The sequence below is a fragment of the Eptesicus fuscus genome, chromosome 7 (genome assembly GCF_027574615.1).
Source record: "Eptesicus fuscus isolate TK198812 chromosome 7, DD_ASM_mEF_20220401, whole genome shotgun sequence".
Classification (NCBI taxonomy): Eukaryota; Metazoa; Chordata; class Mammalia; order Chiroptera; family Vespertilionidae; genus Eptesicus; species Eptesicus fuscus.
In genome coordinates, this window is record NC_072479.1 from 68565125 (window position 1) to 68585908 (window position 20784).

Sequence of the window (20784 nt, forward strand, 5' to 3'; positions counted from 1 at the left end):
TTAAAGATAACAACTGCTAATTTAATGAACACGAATTTATTTCTTTATATGAACATTTTATTTTAGAAATTGAGTCTACACAGATACAGAGAACATTTTGATGGTTGCCAGATGGGAAGGGGGGTTGGAAGCTGGGTGAAATAGGTGAAGGGATTTAAAATGTACAAATTGTTAGTTACAGAACAGTCACAAGGATGTAAATTACAGCATAGGGAATATAGTCAATAACATTGTAACAAGCATGTATGTGTTCAGATGGGTACTAGATTTATTATAGTGATTACTTCGTAAGTTACATGAATGTCTAATTAGGGGGCTGTACATCTGAAACTAATATAATATTCTATGTCAACTGTAATTTAAAAATTTAAAAAAATAATAAATAAAAGTACCTAATATAATCATCTATTTGGGGGTATAAATAAAAACTGAGGATCTCTTCTCTTCTTGTGGCAGTTAAACTCAAACTAGAAATGTACTATAGTAAGCTACTTGTTTATAAAAATAGATTGCATTAAACTCTTTGTATTAAGGTACCTCATAATAATAGACTAAGCACATTTCAGAAATATCTTTAAGAAGAGGAGGAAGAGGCCAGAGAGCTAACAAAATTTCTCTTGCCAAATGACATGCTATGTTTAACCTCAGGAACCACAGTTCCAAAGAATTTAAATACACAGTCAGATGCAATAGAAAAGATTTCTGGGTATCCGCTAAGAGAAAACACACAATATGTGAGGAAACAGCATACTGGAACCTTACGAATGCTATATGCTATATAAAGATAATACTCAGCTATGAAATTTCACAGAAGGAAAAAAAGTTCCAACATTTATGTACTAAAACATATTATGTACTAAATCCGTCTGACATTCTTTAACATAATCCGACTTATATACTTAAAACCAATAATTGCAAGTCTCTACCGGCTCTTTTTTTTTAAATCACCTTCTAATCAAGAAATTAAATTAAGTCCAATTTTTTAAAACTTCATGTCAAAAACATCTATTTGTTATCTCCTGAAAAATGTTCAAAACACAAAGATCACTCAGGATATTCCTAAAAGCAATGATCTATAACACCTTCTAATTCACAGCAGTCTTTTCTAAAATGTTAAATACTATACTTTCTGTACTTTATAGAAAAAAAAAACCAACTAAGATTAACCTGTTTTCTCTGAATGTAGATTTTTATCCAAAACATCTTTTAACAGAATAGGAACTTAAAATTAACTGGAATAGTGATTCCCCCAATTTATGGGGTGGAATGGTTTCCACATTTTTGCCTTATTGATTAGATTAGAGAGGAATGGTTTCCACATTTTTGCCTTATTGACTAGATTAGAGAGGAAAAGTTTTTCAGTCTCAGAAATATTCCTTAACACATTCATATTCAGTATCAGACAAGAAAGCTGTTTTTCCTAAATTACACATTTCTTTTTTAATTTTGACTTCCTGGAATTCAGATTGTCATTAGAAATAATAATTTCTTTGAGTGTGCTTTCTTATCTAGTTAAAAAAAAAAAAGTTTGGGTAAGAACATCTGTCCTGCAATCACTGTTATAACTGAAAAGTAGATCTACTTTCTAAATACTGAGCAGAGTACAAGATTGCTCTTTATTTATTGCTCCACCACACTTGTCATTTTCACCTGTACACAATTTTATATTTGCAAACACAGAATACTTTCCAATTCCACTCATTATTTAAAACCCAGAGAAAGCATTAGTCAACATTTAAGACAAATAGGTTCACACAACTATTTAAAAATGTTTACAAAACATAAAATGAGTTAAAAGATGAATTCTATTCACAGTTCTAAGTATACATGTGAGTTAACATGTCCAAATACTTTTCCGTAATGGAATGATAATCAAATGAATGTACTCAAAATAGCAGACACAGAATCCAAAAACCAACACACAAGATTAGATCAGTTGTTCCCCAATCTATGAAATAAGATTAGATCAAATAATTTCTAAACTTCCTTTCAATGCTAACTTTTCTTGTATAATGGAATCAAATACCAGTTACCTTTAGTTTTATATTTGGCCTTGAAAGTTAGTGTTTTTAACCTCTCAGTAAAGATTAAAATTTTATTTCAACTATCTCAGCAAAGAAATTATATCCTATACTTTTATGAAATTTATCCTAAAATCTCCTTTGGTAACTTTAGTGGGTTGAAGTGCCCCACAAAAAGACATGCCTGCTTGGAACCTGTAAACGTGATCTTATTTGGAAAAAGGGTCGCCATTGGTATAACTGAATTAATACTGTCATCATGAGGCCATCGGCATTGTCCCTGTAAGATAAAGAAGAGAAGACAGTTGGGAAAGCCGTGTCAAGATAAGGGCAGAGAGACTGCAGTGATGCATCTATGTCCGAGGACAGCAAGGACTGCAGAGAGCCACCGTAAGCCAGGAGAGAGGCACGGGAGTGGTTCTCCCGGAGCCTCCAGACGGAACCAAGACTGCCGACACCATAATTTGAGATTTATGGCCCCCAGAACTGTGAGAAATATTTTTAAGCCACAGAGTTCGTGGTAATTTGTTACGGCAACCACAGAAAACTAGTACAGTAACATATTCCAAAAAGAAAACCCCTTTTTAAAGGTATTATCATCAACACAATTTATCTGTGGCCATCACATAGTTCACATTAGAAATTAGGGAAAGAGCTTCATCATTCCTAGATTTTTAACCAAAACCAGTAACTTCAATCATGGGTAGACAAAGATGAGCCTGGAATGTCTAACACTTACTATCGATGTGAGTCTATTTTGCCTTATGATTAAAATTATATTTACTGAAATGTTAAGCAACTTTTCAATCAAGAATATTGCCTGATCATTTGCAAACAGTTTTCAAATATTCTGTCTACTATTGCTTTTTGAGAACTAATACATAAGTTCCAGTATTACAATGCATGCCCAATTTTCTTAAACTTGTATCTATAAAAAGTTCCCAAGCTTTTTGAGTGGCCAGCAGTACAAAAGTGTTATCATGAGATAATTGTAAACAATTTTATTTTCCCAGTATTGCTCAGGCTTATGGAGCAAGTCTTAAATGTTTCTAAGTTTTTTACCACTTAATTCCCTTGGATTTGTTATATATGTTTAAAACACATACAGCCGATGTTTAAAAATAAAACATCTGAAGTGATCGGAGGATCACCACTGTGCCTAAAAGAAAGTTCATAATTTTCACCTGTTCAGTTGCTCATGTGGAAATGTGGAAATCTATTTGAGAGTTCAAGGTATCTGTGATATTACCACATAAACCTCTGAGTATCCTGACTATTTGGCCACTGAAAAGTCTTGTTCAGAAAGATATAAAAAGTTATGAAATTAACAACTGCATAGCAAACTAATTCACAAACAAGTCTAGATATTGGGGGCAGCGGTATGTTAAGCCTATAAATAACATAAGGTAAAATAAAGTAACGAAATTCTAGCAGTTTCTGAGGCACTATAACAGCAACTAAGCATATGAAAAACATTAAGTTCCAGAAAACGGACTTTGACTTCAATGAGTCAGTTATACTCCAACCAGCAAATATATAGACGGGAACTAGCAAATATTTCACAATTTCATATCTCTGAATAACTCTTCTCCACACATAGAAAGTGTAATGCCTGTTATCTGCTAATAAGTATTTGTGAACGTAAGTGAATTTCCAAACTAAAAATACAGAGACTAAAGTGAGCACAAAAAACTGAATTCTACGTTTCCAAACTAAGCAAAGAAAAGCTTTCACTTTGCTAGGAGAGAGTAGGTGAGGAAAGGAAAAAAAGAGAGTGAAAGAGAAAAAATAGAAGAGCTGGGGGAAATGCAGACAGACTTCATGACTGCTCCGATCGCCAACAACAATCCCACCGTTAACTACCACGAAAGCACAAAACAGAAACAGTAGGAGGATGTACGGCCAAGTCAAGATGAGAAGCATACTCAAGTTCTTAAAGGACATGGAATAAACCAAAAGAAACTGAAGAATTTTCCTGAATTCTGAAAACGGTCCTTTGATTGGGGGAAGCCTCTCTTCCTTCTTCTTTTGCAGCTCAGTTTTCCAAGCTTCCGTTAACTTTTGTGCGATGACGTTTCCTGCGCAGAAGACAGCCCAGACAATATTTGTCTGACGAAACATGAAGCCACAAAATCCAAGCAAGGCTGACGTTTTATGATTCCCATAAAGACACATCAAATAGGCAAAAAGAGTGAAAAACATGGATCCTGCTTCTGTATAGTAAAGGAAGTTAAAGAAATAGAGCGTAGGAAATACTGCTAGGGTTAATGTTGACAAGATCCTCTGGGCACTTGAGCCAGCCTAGGAGGAAGAGAAATCACAGTTAAACTTATTTTCATGATAAAACAAATACGCTTTTTCTGTGGAGATAATGAAGAGACTTCTTAAAAAATACAAAACTATATGAGTCATATTTAAATAAAATCATTCAATATTATTTCTGGGTAGGCAGAGACACAATAAACATTTAAATATGTTTTTATTGATTTTTAGAGAGAGAAGGGAGAAGGGAGAGAGAGATAGAAACACTGACGGGAGAGAAACCTCAATAGGTTCCTCTCATGTGTGCACTGACTGGGAATCGAACCTGCAGTCTTGCAGTGCAGGGGACAATGCTCCAACCAACTGACCAACGAGGCCACCTGGTCAGGGCGGTAGCCTTCATCTACTCTACATCACAAAGCCAAACCATGCCAGTGCCTTGATTAAAATTAAGGGCTCTCCATCATCTATTTCAGTTCAAAATCCTTTCCATGCCTTTTAAGGACATTCATGACTTCACCCTACCTACTTCTCCAGCCTCAGAGGTCCATGCTATTATAATTCTCTAATTCCAAACACCATCTCCCTGCATCTGTTGCTCATGCTTTCTACTGTGCTTATGCTCCTCCTGCCAGGATTCATTCCCCACCCTAAAAAGCCCTATCTGTGCATCAAGATTCAGCTTAGGTACCGTCTTCTCTCCGAAGCCTTACCCAGTGCCAACCACGCCCTCCCTCCCGTGGCTGCCGTAGGTCTCTGCTCCTTCTCTGTATCTGAAGAGTGTCTTACACCTATCCCCCGCTAATAACTTACACAATTGAAATAATCTCTTTAAGTTAAGATTAACTGTTGTAATCAATATTTATTGAGTCCTTAACATTACATCAGGCACTATTCTAAGCATCTTCCACTATTAATCTCCTTTATTCTTCATAACAGTCCTATAAGGTAAGTTGTATATTATTCCCATTTAACAGATGAAGAGTTGGAGTCACTGAGGGGTAACATCCTCAATTAACATAATTAGTAAGTGGACAGAATTCAAACCCAGGCATTTCACCTCCAGGGCCTGCATTAAATCACATAAAAATTCCTCAGGTAAAGTCTGTTTCTCCTAATGAAAATACAGCTTCCTTAAGAAAATGATCACCTCATTTACCTCTGCAGTTTCAATGCCAAGCACATGGAGTAAGTTCAGTAAATATTAACTGAAATGGTTTGATTGGTGAAAAAAAAAAACTTTAGATTTTATAAATAAACTAGAGGCCCAGCGCATGAAAATTCATGCACTGGGGGGGGAGGGGGGGAGGTGAGGAGGAGGGGTCCCCTCAGCCCAGCCTGTGCCCTCTCACAGTCCAGGACCCCTCATGGATGTCCACCTGCCAGCTCAGGCCTGTTCCCCGGGGGGGTCAGGCCTAAGCTGGCAGTCAGACATCCCTTTGGCAGCCTGGGAACCCTCGAGGGATGTCCGTCTGCCAGCTTAGGCCTAAGCCACAGCCGGACATCCTTAGCACTGCCACAGAGGCAGCAGGAGAGGCTCCTGCCACCGCCGCTGCGCTCGCAGCCCTCAGCCCAGCTTCTGGCTGAGCTCAGCTCCCCTTGTGGGAGCGCAGTGACCACCAGGGGGCAGCTCCTGCATTGAGTGTCTGCCCCCTGGTGGTCAGTGCGTGTCATAGTGACGGGTCATTCACCGTTAGGGTCAATTTGTATATTACCCTTTTATTATACAGGACAAGTTATTAAAATATTTAAATATAAATTTATTCTAAAATGGAGATGGGGTGTCTTACTTTATCTTTACAAAGTATACAAAAGTACTAAGTGTTAAAGACATTTTCCACCAAATCTCATAAAACCAATTCATCATAACTGTGGAGCTGAGTGCATATAAACTTAGAGTAAAATATTTTGAAAACATACCTTGTGTCTGGGTTGTACCTTGCGAAAAAGCAAATACAGTAAATAGAAGTTGCCAACACTGAAGAGAAGATTCACAAATCTGAGCATTCCGATGGAGCAGACAACATGTTCAGACCATCCGAAGATCCAACGGGCAGGTTTGACCACCCCGACCGACAGCAGGTAGAGGCCAGGCAACGTAGTAATCATGGGGTCCCACTGCAAAATGAAAGGCCGCCAATGAAGCAAAAGCAAGAGGACTACCACAAAGATGTCAGGCTCGAAAGCATCTTTACCCACCAGCAGGCATTTTTAGAAGTTATTCTGTGACACGATTAAATAAGCCCTCAGCAGATCAGATGTGCTGCTTACATCCTGCCCCTGCCCCTGCTTTGTGATTGTTCAGCTATCCCCAACCGGTAGACAACAACTTAAAATCAGTGTCTGCTCCTCAGAAAGACCTACTAGCACTTACTCTTCCGAAAGCCTGTATCGTGGTGATTAAATCGCAAATGCTCCAGTTTTTAAAAGGGTGGAAACATCAGCTGGAACTCTGATGCGTTTGGAGGGAAAGAAATGTTTAAAGAGATTAAACCACGGGCTCCATAATGAAAGCTAACGGGTACTGTGCTAAACCCTCCCTACTGAATCCTGCAACGCGCCACAGGCTTGTCGTTTTCAGATAAGCATCCTAAAACTCGGAAACGTACATGGTCCCTTAACTAGTAAATAAACTCCAAGATTTAAAATCAGGCCTTTCTCTAACTAGACGTTGTATGTCTAACCATGACCCCACACTGTCTCAGCAGAGGCGGGTGAATGACAGGCCCACAGTGAGTCCTCCCTTAACAGCTGTGATAGGTTCTGCGACTTTAAGCGGATCATGGAAGGAAACCCACTGCAGCCCGGGCCACGGCCATAAACGAGAGTCCAGGTCCCGCCGCATCTCATCAAGGTTGTAAGGAAAAGGGCTTGGGCAAGGAAGTTATTCCGGGGCCTGCGGGACTTGATGCTTGTAGCTCTATCTATATATTGACAAAGTCAATTATACATTCAAACAGGATGCCACTTCACTAGCTGCCACTCGATCCAGTTCACAAAAGAGTCTCCATCCAAAACACCAAGGATGGGATTAAGGTCACCTGCAACTTCTCGGCGGCTGGAGACACCCGCTTCCCGCCCCCCTTCCCCCCACGTCCCATCCCCGAACCACAGCGAGGTCCACCCCGTCCCACCCCCGAACCACAGCGAGGTCCACCCCGTCCCACCCCCGAACCACAGCGAGGTCCACCCCGTCCCACCCCCGAACCACAGCGAGGTCCACCCCGTCCCATCCCCGAACCACAGGATGAGGCCGAGGTGCTGGACGGACGCGCGGGAAAGTGAAGTTTCCTGCCATTTCCCGGGAGCCGCCCTCGGCCTCATCCCGGGATCCGGGGAGCGAGCGGAGACGACGGGGCTCCGCATCAGCTAATGTCACTACAGGGCTTCCCAGGAGACAGATCTGCGGTGTATGCATCACTTAACAAACATTTCACAGGCTTCAGAAACAGGAAAAAGATCACCCAGTTCCTTTCCTGTTGTGGGGCTGGGAGGGTGGGGCGGGGGGGGGCTACGGATCAGGGTGGGCGAGGCCGGCGCGGGGCTGCCCCCTGGGCCTCTCGGGGTGGGGACGGGGCGGGGACCCCACCTGCGAGAGGGAGAAGTGGCCCTCGCAGTAGCGCTGCGCCTGCGGCAGGTGGAAGATCTCGTCCATGTAGGGCTCCCGCAGCGCCCGGCTGAAGGCGGAGAAGAGGAGGCAGGACACTAAGAAGGTACAGCTCAGGGCCGCCGAGAAGTAGTAACCCTCCAGCGGCGCCGCCCCCGCCCCCATGGCCGCCGCCCGGGGACGCAGTCCTGCAAAAGCTGGGCCGGCTTCCCCGAGCCCGGAGAGTCGGGCTTGAAACTCGTGATCGAAATGGGCGCGCAAGGCGGGACTGGCCGGAGGGGGACTGAACTTAGCCGGAAGGCAGAGGATGCTGGGAGAGAGCGGGCGCCGAGCTTCCGGAAAACACCGGGCCATTGTTTCCGGAGTGACGAATTTAAGTAACGGACCCGGGCTGTTGCCCTGTCAATCACGTTGAGCGGGGCTCGCTGAGTGGTCAGAGCCGCCAAGGAGGGGCGGGTCCGGGGCTTCGGGCTTTGAAAGGCAAGAAGCTGCTTATCCTACAAGTCAGTCGGCTTGTTTTTCCTGCTCGTTCCCATTTCTCACCAGGAGGGGGCGTCAACTCCCCACGTTTGCAATCCCAAGCGCTAAAAATTTGCTCATTCCCCCTCACCCCTTTTTCCAGTTATTTCTGTATTCTCTTAAATAATCTGAATTATTAAAACTTGCAATTCCAAGGCACTTGATCTCATCAACTCTGGAGAATGGGAGGGGAGCGTAGGTTGTGGAAGCTAATCTGAGGGTCCGGAGTGACCATTCACTGCTGAACGAACTTCACTAATTAGAGGATTGTTTCAGTTAAAAGAGAAGTCTTTCAAAAAGTCCATACTCTCAAAGGGGATTTGTTAAATCTGCATTCACAGTACACTCTGACAGCCAGGTTACAGTCCTCTGTGGGAGTTGGGGAAAGCAATTATTTTAGAATTTAGGGTGTTTTCAATAAGGAAGGCTTTGTGAGTGTGTGAGTGACTGTTCTTGTTAATCTCTATTGAAGCATTCCATTTTCCCTACTATGTAATAAGGGTAAGCATCCTAATGGGTAGCACTATGTGTGACTTGCCTTTGTAGTCCCCACAATGGCTTTCACATATTATGCACTTTAATTTATAGACTTTTACAGGCTATGTAGACTTCTCATATTTCTTGTATTGGAGCTTGGGAGCAGGAGGTGACAGAACTTATTTGAAGAATGCTGAAGATAAATATATCTTTGAATTTTGCCTTGAACATAGTTAGCAAGGTTTTGCAGAAAAACGATCTCTTGGGTAACCTCAGTCAGATTGTGTTTGTCAAGGATACTTCACAAAGGAGTCGGGATTTGTTTAGAGTTGCAAACCTCAGCTCTTTCCCTGGGTCAAAGCTAATTCAGACTCTCCCAATTTAGGCAAGTTTGTCAAATTAAATGGACTGCCCCTCTATTCTGTATCTGCCATTTCCTCGTTAATCAGAGGGGTAAGAGGTGAATTGGGGGGTGGGATGGGAATTGATTGAAACCATTGGAATAAAATCATGTCAGGATCCTACTTGGATGTGATGCTTAGCTGTGTTTTCCCTATTAGCTCCCATTTTATCATTGAGTACATGCTGTACTGATCTGTTTGAGATTATGTCCAGATGACCCAGTTTTCAAGAGGTTGATAAGATCTGTGAGTCATTGGCCCCAGATCCCATGACTTGTTCAGTTGTGACATATGTATTGGAGGGGGCGGGGATATCTTTTTCCTCTCCCCGTCTAAATTATCAACTGGGCTCTCTAGGTCAACAACAGAAAGGTATACAAATTAACTCAACATAAGTTTTATGAGACACAGAAGACTTCATAAGGAGTAAAGTACCAAAGAAACCGTTCAACCTGAGCATTTCTATGCTAGGTTTGAGGAACATTGGAAAGCTGTGGAAGAATATGATAGGACAAAGGGTATGAGGTAAGTGTTGTAAACTGGAGGAAACGTAGCAAGGCCTGTTTATTCATGTTCCTCTGTCCCTCCTTGACTCTGGAAATAAGGATGCATCTTTCCTCTGGGTATAGGAAGGGCACCTCCCATGTGAAGATTTTGGGGCCTCTTTTGGGGGAGGATCAGAAAATCCTTCCTGCACATGCCATTTCTCAAATTCCTTCCGTTTGAAATATTTGACATGCCAATCAAATAGCATGTCCTGAACATCCCCTCTCTCCCACCCCCATCAGTCAATGCCCTGCAGGTGACTGGCCTTCCCTAGAAATACTGTGCATTTTTTTAAAGGTAACATATCGAGGCCAGACATTTCTGCTACACATTTCTCTCAATAATTGCCACCAAGAGCCTACCTTAAACATCTGTCCTCTACATATCACCACCCATTTAAGGCCATTAGGAAGTTTCGAGGAAATATGATGGGGGTTTAGGACTGTCTGAGAACTTCATTAATAATCTACTTGATTTCATTTCTCAGAGGAAGCTGAAGTTAAAGTGTTTTACCTGAAGTCACATAGGAAATTAGTGGCAGTGCTATGGGTAAAAATTAGAATGTGAGACCAAGAGTAATAAAATAAGCCCACTAGCACTGGGCAGATGCTCAGTTGGTTGGAGCAATGTCCTGTACACCAAAAGGTTGTGAGTTCAGTTTCTGATCAGGGCACATACCCGGAGTGTGGGTTCGATACCCCACCAGGGCACATACATTGCCCTTGCTTTCCAGGCCACGCATGCTGCTTTGTCCCCTCTCTACAATCTTTTCTTTGAATTTTTTTCATCTTTTTTTGGGCTTCTTTAATTCCAGGCTTTACATGACTGAAAGCACAAAGCTCATCACCAAGCAACATAGAAATTCCTTCCTCCTCAGCAGGTGGAGAGGAGTAATTTAAATATTTACAATATTAATGCTTTTCTAGCATATGTATTCATATTCAGACACATCTAGTTTTTCTTTTAAATAATATCTATGTGAAAGGAACTGTGCTTTTGGTGGGGAAAAAGAGTATCTGGAGCAATAGTCCTACAGTTATTGCTGACAGTTAAATGAGAAAAATTCTGGGAAAAAGAACCTTCACTAAGACCTTTGCCCTTACACTATATAAAATTTAAGAGAATCAGAAATTGATTATTAAATGAGTTGGGCTATTATACTGATAAAATTGCAAGACCCTTAAATCAACCAAAGTAAAAATTTAGAAAGGAAGATAGTGACAATCCTATATAATAAAACCCCAATATGCAAATCAACCGAATGACTGGTAGCTATGATGCGCACTGACCACCAGGGGGCAAACGCTCAATGCAGGAGCTGCCCCTTGGTGGTCAGTGCACTCCCACAGGGGGAGCGCCACTCAGTGCACGGGCCGACGCTCTAACCACTGAGAACACAGGTCAGAGCTCTAATATTAAATTTTTAATAAGTAGTAATATGATTTTACTAATTTAAAAATTTCAGAGTTTGGACTGAGCTTATGATACAATTGTTATTACTAAAGAGATGCTCATCCAAGTTCATGTGAAATATTGAAGAAGATTTCAGTTTGCTCATTCCCCTTTTGGGTTTTTAGGCAGAGCCAGGGAAAGCCATGAGGACATCCTTGTGCTGATCATGTGGTGCTCTGCACCAGTTGAAAGTTTGGCATGCATTAAAATGTTATTCTTTAATTATTTCTATGGTATTTATTTAGTGAGAGCAGAGATAGTCTGAATTTTCCTTGTTCTTGTTTTGTTTTGTATTGCTTTTCTGGATGAGACTACAAACATAATATTAAATGGCTTGCTATTATTTAATATAATAATATGAAATGCTACATTGTTTATTACTGTCTCAAAATTTTATTTTCTGTAACGGCCAAGTTTAGATGACTGATATTGTATCTGAGATAGATCTGGGTTAAGGAAGTGATTTTTCAAAAACTTATTTCCACTAGAGGGTGCTGACAACTTCAGCAGAGTCAGGACCAATGTGTTCCCTTTCCTAAATTGATTTCAGAAACGTTTTAGCCCTGCTTACTAACCCGCACTCAAATATCTGCTTAACAAGCCTCCACTCAGGGTGGCTGTATTTGTGGTTTTAAAAGTTCATTTCTTTCAATACTTATAATAATTCATTACTTTGTTTTTATATTGAAGATGCCTGCTAATAGCCATGTCATCATACAAGAAGTGTTGGGGCAAGTGGGAGACTGGAGAGAGCCTGACCGAGACGCAGGGGTGCAGAGGGTGATTGGCTGCCACTGGGAGACAAACAGACAAAACCCTGCACACTTTCCTGGCCCCCCAGTCAAGAGATGGGAAAGCCTTAGTCATCTGGGAAAGGTGAGGTGTTTTTACCACAGGACCCAGGCCAAGGTCCATTGATGCTAGGGGGCGAGGCGGGGACAAAAGTCAGAACCTCCTGCCCCCGATGGAGGGACAAGAAAGCTTTTGGGCCCGGTGTCCTGCACCAACTCAAAGCAGAGGTCTGCTGCCACTAAGGGAGAGGCAGAAACTGCCCCTCACGCTAGAGCTGCCACAAACTGCAAGGCAGAGTGTGACGACCTCAGCAGGCAGGAACAGGAGCAATGTGAAAGCCCACCTCTAAGGCCCAGACAGGCGCGGCCTCCGTAACCCACAAGATGGACCAGGGCCACTGAACCTCCCTTCTCACCGCTCACTACGAGCCTGGAACTGAGCGACAAGCCGTCTACTGCTGTCATGTGGCAAGAGCAGAGAGAGGAAGCCTCTGGGTGTGGGCTAATGAGGACTGCTGGAGGTGGGACAGGTACACTGAGAGAAAACACTCAGCACGGGAGGCCCATCCTTAAGCCCAAAGTAAAAGCAAACCTCTACCAGCAATTGAAGTCCATGGTGCACCTGGGTGTACTTGCATGTACATATGTGTGTCTGTGTGTATCTTGGTTATATAACGTAAGCACGGATTTCTATACAGTATCTATCTAGGGTAGTAATTGCTTTTTCATAAATGTATGCATTTTCTAGTTTAAATTGAAAAGAGGTTTTCTGAAGTGGTGGTACCAATGAACACTTCTTCAAGCAATGAAGGAATATATTACTTATTTCATGTTTTTGTCCACACTTGGTATTGTCAGTTTTTTACTTTACCCATTCTGCTGCATATGGAATGGTACCTCACTGTAGCTTTAATTTGCATATCCCTGATGACTAATGAAGGTGAGCATGTTTTCATGCATTTTTTGATGATTTGAATAATCTCATTTCTGAAGCTCTTAAGTCGAATTCCATTTTTCCATAAAGTTGTCTTTTACTTTTTGATTTATAGAAGTTCTAATTATATTCCTGATATGAGCCCTTTGTTGCTTTGAAAATGCCGTTTCCACTCTCTGTGACTTTAAAAAAATATGTGACCACTACTAAATTTATGTATTCTGTTTTATCAGTCTTTTTCTTTATAGTAAATTTTATTTATGAAATCCCTCATACTCTGAGGTGAGGAAGATACTCTTCTATAGTAGGTTATAGAATCTCATTTGTTTCCCTTCACATTTTATCTGCAATCCACCAATAATGGATGGTAGTTCATCCTGTGAGATATAAACCTAGTCAATTGTTTTCCATAAATATAAGCAACATTTGTTGTTGTTGTTAATTCTCACCCAAAGGATATTTTTCCATTGAATTTTAGAGAGAGTGGGAGGGAGAGGGAGAGACAGAGAGAGAGAAACATCGATGTGAGAGAGACACATCGACTGGCTGTCTCCCATATGTGCCCTGACTAAGGCCAGGGATCCAACCTGCAACCGAGGTGCATGCCCTTGACCCGAATAGAACCCAGGACCCTTCAGTCCATGGGCCGATGTTCTATCCGCTGAGCCAAACCAGCTAGGGCTAAGCAACATTTCTAAAAGACAATTTTATTGCCACTGCTCTGCAGTGCTACTTATGTCAGACGAAGAAATCTCGGGCCCATATTTGCATGTGTCTGTTTCTAAACCTTCTATTCTACTCCATTGCTGTGTTTGTCATTGTTACAATATCACACTGTTTTACTGTAGAGCATGTCTGGTAGAGCATGTCTCTATATTATGTAATTCCTCTTTGAGAGTATCTTGGATATTCTTAGATATTGCATATTCATTTATATTTTACTAGAGGCCCGATACACAAAATTTGTGCAAGAGTAAGCCTTCCTTCCCCCGGCTGCTGGCACTGGCTTCCCTCCAACACCCGGGACCCAGGCTTCCCTTGCAGCCCCAGCTTCATCCAGAAGGTTGTCCAGAAGGACATCCGGTCTAATTAGCATATTATGCTTTTATTATTATAGATTAACTTCCACACACACACACAAAAAAAAAACCACATTTGCTATTTTAATTCATATTGAATTGAATATGTGTAATTATTTGGGGAGAGAATTGAAATCTGTACCATAAATATTATTTCAGTTACCCTTTTTGTTTCTGACATTGGTAAATTGTCAGTCCTCTTTTCCAGTGCATCAGTCAGGGTCTTGTACTTAAATGATTCCTTAAATTTAAAAAAAAAAAAAAAAAAAGCCTGATTGATAGACCTCTGCTTGGAGGATGTGGGAAGAATAATGTTCTTTACCATATGTAGTTTGAGAAACTGTATTACCTTGTGATGTAGGCAAATTTAACCCCCAAAACAAGAACAAAACCTTTGTACCATATCCAGAGATGTATAAGGTGACTTTATTTTTAACCTGGTAATTTAAGAAATGTAATATAATAGATATCTAAGCATAGTGCTTCCATTTGCCTAACATCATTTAATATAATGTTCAATATTCGATTTCAAATTTGCCCATATTTTTGTCGTTTTTGAGTAAAATCTTTGCTCTGTGAGTAAAGATTACCCATCCAGCTGGCCTACACTAATTTGGCTTTTTGGTAAGTGGCAGAATTATCTTCTCTCATGAACATGAGCACTCTGCAATTACAGGGAAAGGCAGGCGAGGCTTCCAGTTCTCCACCTTTGCAAACTCATTATCACATGGTTCTTTGCAGTATAAGTAAAGCCTGAGCTAATTCCTCAGAAAATGGACATTTATTAGCTCTAATAAGGCCTAAGAAGCCATAAAATCTGTTTCAGGTCGGAGGAGTTCCTCTTCTCTGCTGTTTGTTGGGTATCCTGGCCAGGACATTCATGCATGTCTACTTTCCAAGAGATTTGGTGACATTCTTATAGTACAATTGGCAAACCTTGAAATCAGCTCACGAGGCAGGTTTTCTTTATCTTTCTCTCTCTCTTTCTTTCTTTCTTTCTTTCTTTCTTTCTTTCTAGTGGAGAAAAACTATTATTATTTCTAAACCCCTACTGTAGTTGATCCTGTTATCCTGTTAACTATACATGTAACTTAAAAAGCAATAATACTAGCAATCAAAAAAATGTTTCATAAAACTTAAGTTAATTAATACAACTTAAAATACAGATACAGGATCTTTTAAAAAATTAATTAGTTTGATTGAGATATAATCTATGCACAATAAAATTCACTCTTTTGAACAGTACAGTTCTATGCATAATTCTTCATGAGCATAGCACAAGTTCCCCATATAATCTTTTCATGTGCTAATTAGCCAAACTCAAATGGTTGAATCAAGGATAATTAATATGCTAAATAATTGATCAAATATTTTTATTTAATTTAACCTTTTCATAAATATACAGAATCAGGCAAAAGTAGGTAGATAGTTGTGAGTGCACAAAATTATTTATCAATTATTGAATTATTTTCCTTATGAACAACTGTAAACCTACTTTTGCCCCACCTTGCATTATTTATCAGTCTGATATAAAATATGAGCTTTACTAAAATATCACATGCTTTCCTTAGTGTAGAGTGCTCAGTTACCACTAATGCATTAGCACCAATTGCAAGCGCACAACTTTGTTTCTTAAATGTTTTATTTTAATTTATTATTTATTGAATTTATTGGAATGACATCAGTTAATAAAATTATATAGGTTTCAGGTATACAATTCTATAATACATCCACTGTATATTATATTGTGTGTTCACCACCCCAAGTCAAGTCTCCTTCCATCACCATTTCCTTCTTCTACCTCCCCTCATTCCTGTTTTCCTCTTGTAATCATCATACTATTGTCTGTGTCTATGAGGTGTTTTATTTTCTTAATCCCTTCACAAGCCCCACAACCTCCCCTCCCCTCTAAAAGCTGAACATAAACAAACAAAATAAAAACATAGATACAGAGAATAGCATGTTCAGCTTTAGAATTGGCTTACATTCAATTCCACTGACTTAGGCAGGAAGCTCTGGGAATATGAGAACTTCTGAGGAGTGATATTAGTTTTCACACTTGTTATTCATAACTAGAGGCCCAGTGCATGAAATTCCTGCAAGGGACTCAGCCCTTGCAGCCTCAGCCAGCCCTCACAGTCCTGGCTTCGTCCAGAAGGTCATCCAGAAGGACGTCTGGAAGGTTGTTTGGCTGTGGGGTCTAATTAGCATGTTATCTCTTTATTATATAGGATTTCACTGTTAATTGTCTTTTCTTTTACATGTATTTTACATGTAAAAGGCCATAGTTGGCAGACATTTTCTGGAAAGATCCAAAGAATAAATGTTTTCAGCATTGTGGGCCATATGGTCTTCGTTGCAATTACTGAGCTCTGTTGTTGTGTGAAAGCATTTATAAACAATACATAAACAAAGAAACATGGCTGCATTCCAATAAAAGTTTATTTACACAACGAGTGGCAGACAGGATTTGCCCCCCAGATTACAGTTTGCCAATCCCTGGTATTAGCAGTCGTTAATAAACCTCATAGTTTCCACTTCACTATTGGCTTGTATTTAGATCTCAAAAATATTTATCACAGTTATATTAACAAAAAAGAGATTACCAGGGAAGCATTCAAAAGCCCATGTATCTTGTGAATACCAACAGTATTATTTCCACTAAAATTAGCTACTATTTATAACCTGGAATCACATAAACACGTATATTCCTCCCTCCACCCCAGCCAGACTCCTATAGCTGTGATACCTTAGGACAGTGAATCTAGTGGGAGATAATTCAAGGGCACCAGCAATTCATCAATTCATTAAATTTCCAACTACACTTCTACATTAGAGAGGATGCTTCTCCAGGTCACTGAATCTCTGGATATTTTTACTGAGAGAGAAAGGCAGAGCTGTTACCTGTAGGAAATAGGGATTTTGGACCACCTTTCCTGGCTCATTTATCTATAGGTATACTTTCCCCAACTGGGGACTGCTTGTTAAAGAGCATGCTAACCAGGGTTGGGGAAATGTTCCAGTATCATTCTATCATAGCAAGTTTGGTGGCACAGTCGAGGTTGAGAACTAGAAGCTTGTCATCAATGGAAAACCCATCTCCACCTTCCAGGAGCAAGATCCCACCATCGTCAAATGGCGTGATGCTAGTGCTAACTGTGTTGTTAAGCCCACTGGTGTATTTGCTACCTTGGAGAAGGCTAGGGCTCACTTGAAGGGTGGAGCCAAAATGGTCATCATCTCTGCCCCTTTTGCGGTTGCCCCCATGCTCCTGATTAGTGTGAACCATATGAAGTATGACAACTCCCTCGAGATTGTAAGCAATGGCCCAGGCAGAATGGCTCTGTGGTTGAGCATAGACCTATACAAGAAGGTCATGACTCAATTACAGTCAGGACACATGCCTGGGTTGCGGGCTCGATCCCCAGTGTGGGGTGTGCAGGAGGCAGTCAATCAATGATTCTCTCTCATCATTGATGTTTCTATCTCTCTCTCCCTCTCCCTTCCTTTCTGAAATCAATAAAAATATATTTTAATAGATTGTCATCAGTGCCTTCTGGACCACCAATAGCTTGGCCCCCTTGGTCAAGGTCATCTGTGATAACTTCAGCATTGTGGAGGAACTCCTGACCACAGTCTATACCACCACTACCACCTAGAAGATTGTGGATGGACCCTCTAGGAAGCTGTGGCATGTTAGCCATGGAGTTGCCTAGAACATCATCCATGCTTCTACTGGTGCTGCCAAGGTTGTGGGCAAGGTCATTTCTGAGATGAAAAAGGAACTCACTGGTCTGGCCTTCTGTGTCACCACCACCGGTATGTCAGTCATGGATCTGATCTACTGTCTGGAGGTGAAGCAGACATGGAGGGCCACCTAAAGGGCATTCTGAGCACCTGGAAGACCAGGTTGTCTCCCGTGACTTTAACAGTGACACCCACTCCTCCACCTTCGATGTTGGGTTGGCATTGCCCTCAATAACCACTTTGTCAAGCTCATTTTCTGGTATGACAACAATGAATTTTGCTATGGTAACAGGGTGGTAACCTTATGGCCCGCATAGCCTCCAAGGAATAAGAGCCTCCTGGACCACCAGCCTTAGAAAAAGCAAGGCAGGAAGAGAGAGGCCCTCAGCGGCTGAGGAATCTGCAACTCGATCACCCACCACACTGAGAATTTCACATCCTCAACAGGTTCCATCCCAGGCCCCCAGAGGAAGGGGAGGGACTTAGGGAGCCCTCCCTTGTCATGTTCCATCAATAAAGTACACTACCCAGACAAAAAATAAAAAAAGTCATCTAGGACTACTTGAGTGATTGGAAAAGACTGGGTCCTAGGAAACATCAAGAAGTCATTTGCCCGCGTCTGTACGATGCCGCTTGCCTAAGAATCTGTAACTAATTCAGTCTAGAAAACAGTTTGGTGAAGCCTGAGTAATAAATCTTGTGCTTGACATTCTGCCAGTAAACATTTAATAAATATCTGTTTATTGCAATGCTATTTTAAAAAAACATTTCATGAAAAAATGTATCCTGCCTTATTAAAATAAGGAAATAAATTAGAACCCAGGGATAATCCATCAAAGATTATAACATTTCTTTGATCAAAAATGAGTGATTAAGAAATTCTAGGTGACTAAATCAAGGTCACAGCAACACAAATTTACTTCATTCATTTATTTTGAAGAATAAATTTTAGCTTTAATTATTTATGATAGTTTTAAGTGTGCTCACAAATTTATTGCCTTGTTTGGAATGTATAATTAAATCTCTGCTGTGGGAGATATTAATGTTATTAATGTGTAGAGATAAATCGGAAAGTACACAGTGAAAATGGGAGCACTAATAGCTTAGTTCAAATAACTGCCTTTCTCTCTTAGCAACTTTAAAAATGATGAGTCATTTACATCCAGAAAAGTTAAAGTTGATGTAAAATCAGTCTCCTTGGGACTACTACCATTTTCTCTTTTTCAGTATTGCAGGCAGGCAATATGTCAATTATTTCACATATGAAGTTTTGGAAGCATAATAAAATGTAGCATGACATATTTTATTCATGTCTTATAAGATTGTCTTTGATGCTATAGTTGTCCCAAGCCTAAAATAACTTGTACAATAGGCCAAACTGGACTATTATTATCAAGAGACCATATAACTGCATTTTGGTCTTCCTAAAAATGTTTTTCTAAGTTTTAATTTGATCTGCTAATTAACAAAATTTTAAAACATTACAATATTTGCTTTCCAAAACAATAAACTAAATAAAATATAAAATAGAGTCCAAGCTTTAATATTCATGTTATTACTATAGAAATCCACTTTCATATATATTTTAAAAGCTTCATGCAAATTGTTGAGTCTTTAATACATAATCATTCAATAAAATAGTTGATTTATGTATTAACTACAGAAGATAAAAACATTTGTCTGACATATTTTAGAGAAAATGGATACACCTAAAAAACACTCAGAAACCAGATTCACTTAGTTTTAGGGTTAGAGAAAGCTTCTCAAAGATGCTCAGGAGTACAATAAAGAATGTAATTTAGTTAGATGTCAAGAAGGAAAAAAAATAAGGAAAGAGAGAAAGCATTCCATTTAGAGATAGTGGCATATGACATAGTAAGGATGTCTGAAGGGTTTAAAGAAATTCACTCAAATTCTATTTTCAGAAGAAAACTATAGAGTAGGTAAAGAAATATAAATATACATTTATTCTTTTGTTTCCTCTCTCTCTCTCTCTCTCTCTCTCTCTCTCTCTCTCTCTCTCTCTCTACCTTTTTCAATTCCCATGGCAGTCAGTGCTTTAATATATCATTTTGTGCAACGACATCAACATTATTTCAGGTTCCATGATAAGTGAGAGGCATACCAGCTCTTTAAGGGTCATTGGTTCTCAAAAGTACTTATGCATTCCATGTTTATTGTCTACAACTATGCCCACTTTACTGATCTCTCAAGATAATTCACATCAAACTGAAAATGATGTGGTTAAGAGAGATATAGCTATTTCTTATATACTTTTTTGGAAGTATTTGCATCTTAAATAAGAAAAGTTGAATCTTTTAAAAGATGTGGACTGAGATCACCTCCAAGTTAACATTTTATTCTGTTTGTGACAGTAAATCTGTGCTAATAGAATAATTTTCCAGCATGAATTAAATTATTGTGCTCTATATTTTTTGCTGGAGAGAGTAGGTGCCTGGCAGTATGATGTTACATTTGCATTTTGATAGCACATGATTTTAGACTGTTCCCTTCAAATTCAGAGAAATACAGATTTATTATATTAGAGTATTCTCAAGAGAAATATAAATATTCCATTATATTTCACCAGGCACATTCATGGGACTTCTAATAAAATCCATAATTTTTATAAATCAAAGAATGAAGTAACGAAATGCCTTATCTCCCATAAAGTAGAATGCATGCATATATGTCATCATTGATAAGCTCATTTCATTTTTTCCTGCAAGGACATCAATAATCTATCAGAGTTGTTTGTGTTACAGGAGGATTTTTTCAGTGCCAGCATGTGAAGTTTATGCAATAAGCTAACAGATGAAATATTTAGAATGTTGTCAATATAGTCTTTTTTAAAGTGTTATTCTTTTAAATTTATCTTTATTGTTTAGAGTATTACATATGCCCCCCAATTGCCCCCATCTAGCTGGTTCCCACCCCACCTCAGGCCT

At 40.0% G+C, this 20784-nt stretch overlaps 1 protein-coding gene and 1 long non-coding RNA gene across 2 annotated transcripts; one reads left to right on the forward strand and one right to left on the reverse strand.

Annotated features, from left to right (window-relative positions):
- Positions 1–45: 45 nt before the first annotated feature.
- LOC103285196 (ALG10 alpha-1,2-glucosyltransferase) lies at positions 46–8177 on the reverse strand. The gene is made up of 3 exons (XM_008140551.3): positions 7873–8177; positions 6204–6401; positions 46–4322 (listed from the first exon to the last, which is right to left on the reverse strand). The coding sequence occupies exons 1-3, from the start codon at positions 8053–8055 to the stop codon at positions 3267–3269; spliced, it is 1437 nt and encodes a 478-aa protein (XP_008138773.2). The 5' UTR covers positions 8056–8177; the 3' UTR covers positions 46–3266.
- Positions 7935–18518, forward strand: LOC129149809 (uncharacterized). The gene is made up of 4 exons (XR_008556626.1): positions 7935–7996; positions 9645–9812; positions 11976–12161; positions 17629–18518. It is a non-coding gene; the product is annotated as an uncharacterized LOC129149809 (long non-coding RNA).
- The last annotated feature ends 2266 nt before the right edge of the window (positions 18519–20784 follow it).